This window comes from Ctenocephalides felis, unplaced genomic scaffold, assembly GCF_003426905.1.
Source record: "Ctenocephalides felis isolate EL2017-DRISC unplaced genomic scaffold, ASM342690v1 CF-g0.4_SCAFFOLD_02517, whole genome shotgun sequence".
Lineage (NCBI taxonomy): Eukaryota > Metazoa > Arthropoda > Insecta > Siphonaptera > Pulicidae > Ctenocephalides > Ctenocephalides felis.
This window is the reverse complement of record NW_020538671.1, coordinates 69,192-77,575: the sequence shown is the minus strand read 5'-3', so window position 1 is coordinate 77,575 and position 8,384 is coordinate 69,192. Positions and strand designations below refer to the sequence as shown.

Here is an 8,384-nt window from a genome sequence, read left to right as displayed (position 1 = left end):
TTTTTTTTTTTAAATTTGGATGTTTTTTTTTTAAATTGAATAATAAAGATCCTGGCGTTAAAGAACATGAAGCTAACCTGGAATCGCAATCAAAGTGAATCCATGTTAAACTAAATATTAATTCCGCAATACTGTTGATTTTGCAACTAATAAATGAGTCTTGAGAATTTCTTGCATGTCTATACCATGTATCGCATTTAAAACATTTATAATATGTCCTTCGGTCATATTATAAATCGGTCGGAGAGCTATCTGAACTACTACAAATTGGACATATTTTATCGACAGGTGAAATATTTTTTAAGAAAAATGAATTAAACTTCTTCTGGTTTTGATAGGATCCACTTCATAGTTAAAATTAGTATTATTTAATTTAGTATTTTATAATATGAAAACTCAACGAAAAATTATTGTATACTTGCTCCATTTCATTTGTTCTCCAACAGTTAATTATCGCAAAAGTTTTTAAAAATAATAGACTGAAATAGAATAATAGACGCTGAATTGTTTTATACCAGTGCACTTACCGAACTCTGTGATTCCTGAAGCTGAACCAAAGGTTCAAAAGACTTTCGACTTTTCCGCGGGGTCACATATGCCTCTAGAAACTGTAAACTATTGAAATACCAAAGGCTTGGTTTATAAACCTGAAAGTAATTTTAAAGTTTAGTTGGGTATTTATTCCTTTATTAAATGTAATTATTAACTAAAAAAGAAAAATAATACGTTATCAGTTCCAATACCACCTTTCAATGACTGTTTCACTTTACAATTTTCAATATTGAACTGATTTTTCAAATCCTTAATTTTTTTCTGGCACTCGCCGGCAGAACTATTTACCCTTATCCAGGGCCGGTCCTGGGGTAGTCAGCGCCCGCATGCAAGATTGATTTTGGCGCCCCCTATTATTTGGAAACAGTTTTATTATTTGAGTTATAAATAAAATTCTATTATATTTTCAAATATTATTTAATTAATCTGGTTTTATTACACAAAAAATTGGATATAATGGTTTTAATATCTAATTCTGCACATATATTATTTTCAATACTAATTAACGCCAAACTGTTCAGCCTATCTTGTAAAATATTAGTTCTTAAATAGGTTTTAATCAATTTCAATCTTGAAAAACTGCGTTTACCACTTGCTACACAAACAGGTAAAGTTAAGAGTATTCTTAAGGCGATTGAAAAGTTCGGGAAAGCTAAGTTGTTGGATACTATATAATTAAGAATATCAAATGGTTTTCGAAGATTTAAATCGTTTTTCTGAAAAATATCACGAAAAGCACACAACTCATCAAATAACTCTATTGAATTTATATCTTTACTGTCGCCATCCTTTAGAGTAATTTCTAAATCGTTACAATGTTTTCTTAAAGCTTCTTTATTAATTTCCGGTAATTTATTTAAAAAATCGAAATTTTCAAAATATATTCTTAATTTTTCAAAGCGATCATTTGTGGAACATATTGCAACATCTAAAAGCGTATAAAACACACTAATTTTAAATTTTTCTTGTGGAGATCGTGGAGATTCGTCGTGTTGCTCGTAATCAAATTGTCGTTTCTTCTTTCGTTGTCGCACTTCCGAACTACTTTTAAATTCTTGTTCTCCATCCACCTCTTCGCTCAGTTCTTTTGCAGTTTTTAGAACATCCTCAAATTTTAGTTCTGACCGATAATCTTGCATAAATATTTTTAAATTTTCAATAGATTCTAAGGCCTGTGAAATATTTATATTTGGATCTTGAAGCATTTTACTCACAGGGTTTATTCTATTGAGCAAGTCATGCCAAATTATGAGAGAGCAAATAAATTTGTAATCCTTTATTTTTAAACATAATACTTGTGCTTCATGTTGAATTTCTTTATTAAAATTTTCATTATTTACAATATCAAAAAGCGCATCATAAACTTCTCCTAATTGATAACGTAAGGGCCGAATTGCATTAATCCTACTTTCCCATCGTGTATCTGAAGGTTGCTTTAAAGTTAAATTTGTAACGTATCTTAAAAGTATTGCCCAACGATTAGAAGAAGATGAAAAATAATTATATAATTCTTGAATTATATTAAAAAAACTAATTGTATCAGTATTTACTTTAGCTGCATCGTTAATCATTAAATTTAGAGTGTGCGCTGCACAAGGTACGAAAAAAGCTCTAGGATTTTTAGTTAAAAGTAATTTTTGCAGCCCATTATTTTTCCCTTTCATATTTGCTCCATTGTCATAACCCGGACCACGCATGTCTTCAATGGGAATGTTCCATTTTTTCAAATTATCTATTATTGTAGAACATAAACCACGCCCTGTGGAATCGGTTATATCAACAAAGCCCAAAAAATTTTCCCTTATTTTTACAACTTCATTCTCAAAAGAAACAAATCGAACAATAATTATCATCTGTTCTGTTTTACTTGCATCAGGTGTACAATCTAATATTATTGAATAATATTTAGATTTTCGTAGCGAGAGTAAAATTTTATCCCTTATCGCTTTACTTAAAATTTCTAACTGTTCATTTTGGCTTTTCTTACTCAAATAGTGAACTTTATTGTTCGGTTGAAGAGCTCTATGAATATGATTTTCTATAACTGGATCAAATTTTGCAAACAGCTCAATTAATTTTAAGAAATTGCCGTTGTTGCTCTCATATAATTTATCAGATGATCCTCGAAAGGCTATATTTTGGCTAGCAAGAAATTTTATTATTTCTATAATGCGTTCTAAAGCACTCCTCCAATGCCTCTTTTCCATCTCATATAAGCTTTGAGTCTGATAATCAATCGTGGTTTTGTTTTTTAAGCTCTTATCTAAGTCTTTCCATTGTAAAAAATTTCTCATATGAGTTAGGTTAGTCTCATGTCTATGCAAACTTGTACTAAGATTTCTCCAATCGCTATAACCATCTAAAAAACTATTAGTTTCGTTAGATGCAAAGAGTTTACAACAAAAACAAAAAACCCGATCCAATTTTTCAGAATAAATAAGCCATGTTCTAGGCACCAACTCCCCGTTTTCCATTTTTCTATTATAATATGAATAATTAAATTTGCGACCGTGAGTATCCTTGGGATAAATAATATTTTTCTTTTGAATAGGACCCATTTCAACTAATTCAACTCGCAGTTTTCCGTCAATAATGCCCCATTCAGCGGGGTCTTCTAAATTTTTAATTATTACCGTTTCCTCAGTTTCGTCTGCAACTACATTTAAATCTAACCGCTGCGATTCACTTGAATCATGTTGTGGTATAGAACAATCGTTAGAAAAACTTGTTGAAGAACACGGTTCGATAACACTTATTTCTTCTAAATCAACTTCACTACAACCTGTGTCAGACTTTTTAATTTTTTTAATAAAGTTGCTAAGAGTTCCTGCTTGTTTTTGAATATCTGCTTCTTTTACAGCTTTTCGCTTGCGGAATTGAGCACCAGATAATTTCTTTTTTGATTCCATGCTTACTTTTAACGCAAAAAACTTAAATATTAAAACTTATCACTCAAAATATTTAATAGAATAACGATTCACTAATTCACTAAAAATAACAATTCACTAATTTGCGCAGTTATTAGAACGCTTAATGCCTTATCCTTAGCAATACTCTCGCCAAATGAACGTATACTACTGTTTCATATTTGGAACTTTCTTATATAATTATCAAGATGACCATTATTTAGAATTAGGAACAATGTTATCTTCATACAACGTAAAGCATTGTTATCTTTTGATCGATTCATCCAAGCTCCTGCACGTGTGACATCGATAATCAAGCAATAACATATTAATATAAACAGTGCTTATTGTACAAACTATGGTCTTATTTGTGAGCTTGTATAATGCGCTTGTTTTAATAATATAAAAGTATGTTTGAAATTTTCAAATTAAAATAATTGTGAGTGATTTATAAATTGATGCCAAATTATTATATAATATTACAAAATATTATTTTTTTATACTATGTTAATTTAGGTTATTTATTATAATTTATTTAACTTATTAAGTATTCTACAAAATCTATATTTCAATAAAAATAAACATTAAATCCAAAGCTCGAAATTGCGCCCCCCTAAGGCTTGCGCCCGCATTTCTTGCATGCATTGCATGCAAGGTAGGACCGGCCCTACCCTTATCTTTGAAACCTTTTGAAACACCCGTTCCAACGCATCTCTTTGAAGATGCTTGTTGCGATATACCGGCAAGTTACAGGCATATAAACAAAGCTCTCCCCCTTAAAAGAATCAAATAATAATTCAATTTGTTCTTTAGTCCACTTCTCTATTTTTTCTTATGTATTACCTAAATAAACTAACTAACGCAGAAAAACACTAAATAAACACAGACACGGTATGGCCAAGTTGTCATAGCCAAGCTGTCAAACACACGTGATACACCATGTGACAAAGTACTGCTTTCCGATTGGTTCGAACAATCAAAATTGTCATAAAAGATCAGAAAGTATCACATTGTGTTTACAATGGACAGAAAAAAGTTTTATGCACATGCAATTGTTCATGAATTAAAAGGTAAAAGCAACGATTTTGATTTCCAAGAAGAGTAGCAAATATATCCTGAATTTAAACACTATATTGGGATGCTGCTCAAATTATTTAGCGAAGAATATTATATCACTAACTCTCAATGGAAATGCAATAAAATATTAGGCATGAGATAGCTTTGCTTTATAAGTCCTCACAATGTAATAAATAAAGTTATTAAATATAACAATAAACTTATATTAAAACCATTTTCATCAAACAAAAATAAAATTATATGAATGCCACCAAGATGTGAAGTGATCATCTATTATTTGATAGTGTCAAAAGAACCCAGATGTATTCAATGCAGACCATAAAAAGGAAAAAAGTAAGTAAAGAAAAATAAAAAAATGAAATATTGAAAAACAAATTAAAAAAAAAAATTAAAAAATAAAATAAAAAGAATCTGCCTTTAAGTTCCTTTCAACAATTTATTAAATCAAAGAGAGATAATCTTAAAATTGATATAGAAATTACACAGACCACACCGGCAAGAAACAGGATGCAAAACTAGAAATATTTATGAAATGCATTATACTGAAACCATTTTATATTGTAATAATGAAAAAAACTAAAATCAATTAAAAATAATTTCCCATTCGGCAAGAAGATAACATAAAGCCCTCTTAATGTTAACATTATTCAAGATCTGATATCAGTAATGATGACCAAAAAGATAACATAAAGTTAACATAAAACTCTCTTATGAGCCATTTAGTGTCATCTTTAAGAGATCATCGAAAAGATATCAGAAAGATAACATTTTTCAGAGATCATAATGTTAACATTTTTCAGAGATCGTAATGTTAACATTTTTATGTTACAAATAAGAGGCTATTGTATAATTGATAATAAGGAAAAATTGTTTAAATAATTTTTATTTGATAACACAATAAAATAATATTACATTTACATATAAGTAATCTTATCAATATTTTTACGGTTCTAGTGATTATTATGATTATTTAGTGTTATTTAAGGCGATCGCCAGCATGTTGGAACCATGACTTGAAAACTTTTTCAATTCTTTCCTTATTAGAGGCACTCCATTTTTGTAAAACTGCATCTGAAAAATAGAATTATGAATAAAGTTACAGTTTTAAGATTGAAGTAATTCGTATTCTATTCAATATAATGAGACAAACTGAGTTATAAAATAACAAAAGTTTAGGAATTCCAAAGTTGCATTATTTGTAGGGTAGGCAAGCTTTACCTGTGATCAATTTTATAAATATTAAGCCGTCGATCTTAATCGTATTTTTGACACCTGTCCAACTCATGTTATAAGCCATAACATCAGAAACAGTCAACACCAACGCGTTCCTTGCATGCTTTTCAAAACTTGCACCGCCAAGCTGCTTAATATTTTCTCGCTTTGAAATAATAACAGAGAAAATCAGAGCAATGAAGATATAGTATTTAAAACAATAAGTCTAAGACATAATTAAATAATAAGCAGAAATAAATTGATGAGTAATGAATAGAAATTTGATCATGCAATTAGGTTTATAGGTTCAAAGTTAAATTTGCAATAAGAAATATATATTGAGTAGCTGCGATGACATTTTGAATTTTCGTCTCAAATACTGCCAACTGACTCCGAGTTTGGATTGGCAATCCAAAATCTATTTTTTCCTTGACAGTATTATTGTTGGTAATGTCATTTTTTTCCGAGAGCGTCAAATAAATTGACGAAACCAAAGTTTTTAAACTTTTCATTTCGCTTAATAATTGCCCTGTCCATACATGACTATTGCAAAATTTATAATAACGATAATACAAATATAATAAGAACATTTTAATTACTAAATTAATACTAACGACAACAGTCATGACCATGCGTATCCACCTCACTTGAAACAGAGAAAGACGTCTGGTCATCAGCTGGAAGTTCTGCACGAGGTCGAATAAAGATAGGAGACGGTTGTTCCATACTTGATCGACGAGAGGGATCTATTTTGATTCTAATCGGACTATCTATAAATAATAATTTTAAAATGACAAACATTAGAAAAAGTGAAATAAGTGTGTAAAAAAAATTAATGAGATAAAATTAAATTACTGGACGTTTTGATGCTTCTTATCTGAGGCATTGTACGCAGGCGTACATTAGATGAATCTTGAATAAATAAATAAAAATTGGATTAAGTCGATTAAATAAAATTAATAAAAAAATCTTTTACATGCGACCATACCAATGCTGATCAGAGTCGTTATTTAAACGAGGATCAGAGTCGTTATTTAAACGAGGAGACTGAGGACTATCCTTCCGACAAAAATCAGAATCTTGTGCTAAATTTGCAGACGAACTTCCAATTGAGTCATCATCACTGCTATGACGAGTTGAAGTACAGCTTTCGCTCAGTCAATATACTTATAAGTGATCCCTTCTCTTTAGGATTTTCAGCTCTAATGATTTGTAAGGTTAGGGTTCTTTGTTTTCGACCACTTAAACATTTGTGAATCTGAATCGACCCACGATTCCTGACGTTTTATTCCAAAACACCACAAAATACATCTTGTGTTGAATCTTAAAAAAAATCAAATCAGAAATTGTAAATATTCATTAAATTTAGCGCATTCTACATTTTATTAGACACCTTAGAAAGATGATGCCGTAAAGGTTTTTTTTTTAATTAATCAAATCATTTATGTATTAATTCAATCAACAAAAATGTAAAAAAATATTTTTACTGCAATTAATTAAAAGAGCGACGGTCATTATGTTATAACAATTTTAAATAATTAAATTAGTTATAAAACGAAATGAAAAAAATGTGTTTATAACCTATATTCATTTCAAGCTCGCGAGAATGACCTGGTGCATTGTCCAAAACCAAATGTATTTTAAAGTCTAAATTTTGTTCTTTTACTTAAGCTTCAACTTCAGAAACAAAACAATTCTTGAACCAGTCACAAAAAACAGCACTTGTAACCCACGCTTTCTTATTAGCGCGCCAAAACACAGGCAGATCGCCTTTGTTCTCATTTTTTAAAGCCCGAGGATTTAAAGATCTGTAAAGCATTAGTAGTTTAATTACACAACCACCAGATGCAATAGAACATAGTAATAGTGTAACCCTATCTTTTGCTGCTTTAAATCAAGCAACACTTTTTTCATTTTTCGAAACGAATGTTTTATTTGGCATCTTCTTCCAAAACAATGCAGTTTCATCTGCATTAAATCTTGCTCCGGTTTGTATCCACCATCAGCTATTGCTCTTGCAAACTCTTCTGAATATCTTTCTGCTGCGGAGGTGTCTGCAGATGTAGCTTCTCCAACGATTTTAATACTATGCAATGATTGCCTTAAATTTATGGAACCAACCTTCCGATGCTTGAAATCTTCCACCTGTACTTCCTTCTTCGAAATGTGCGTGAAGACGCTTTGCCTTCTCCCGGATCATTGGACCATTCAGGGGTACTCTTCTTTGGTTGCAGTTTTCAATCCAAAACGACAACGCCACTTCCATTTTCTCAATAGCTGGATCACGCACAATTTTTGCTGCCAGTGATGTGGAAGCAACAGATGACCTTTATTTTATCTTCCGATTTTTTTTATCGATCGTACGGTAGATTCATTAACATTATATGAACGCGATATCGATGCGAAAGACTCTTTAAGGCGTAAACGATCAAGTATTTCTATCTTAATTTTAAGGGGCAACACTGACTTTTTTCTCACCGAATTTTTTTTAGTTGACATGTTAATTTAATTTTTTTGCTATATTAATTTAATTTTAATTTTAATGTTTTAATTTTATTTTTAATTATTTTAATTATTATTATTATATTATATAGAAGAAGGTCTGTTAGCACGTGTTACTCAATCACAATATTTACT

At 30.3% G+C, this 8,384-nt stretch overlaps 1 protein-coding gene across 1 annotated transcript; it reads right to left on the bottom strand.

Moving 5' to 3' along the window:
* Positions 1–527: 527 nt before the first annotated feature.
* Positions 528–3,461, bottom strand: LOC113380998 (the record flags this gene model as incomplete). Its single annotated transcript, XM_026620004.1, has 4 exons — positions 2,103–3,461; positions 1,848–1,985; positions 1,476–1,724; positions 528–647 (listed from the first exon to the last, which is right to left on the bottom strand). Coding segments are annotated over exons 1-4 (1,866 nt in total), but the record flags the coding sequence as incomplete, so codon positions are not given.
* Between the last annotated feature and the right edge of the window lie 4,923 nt (positions 3,462–8,384).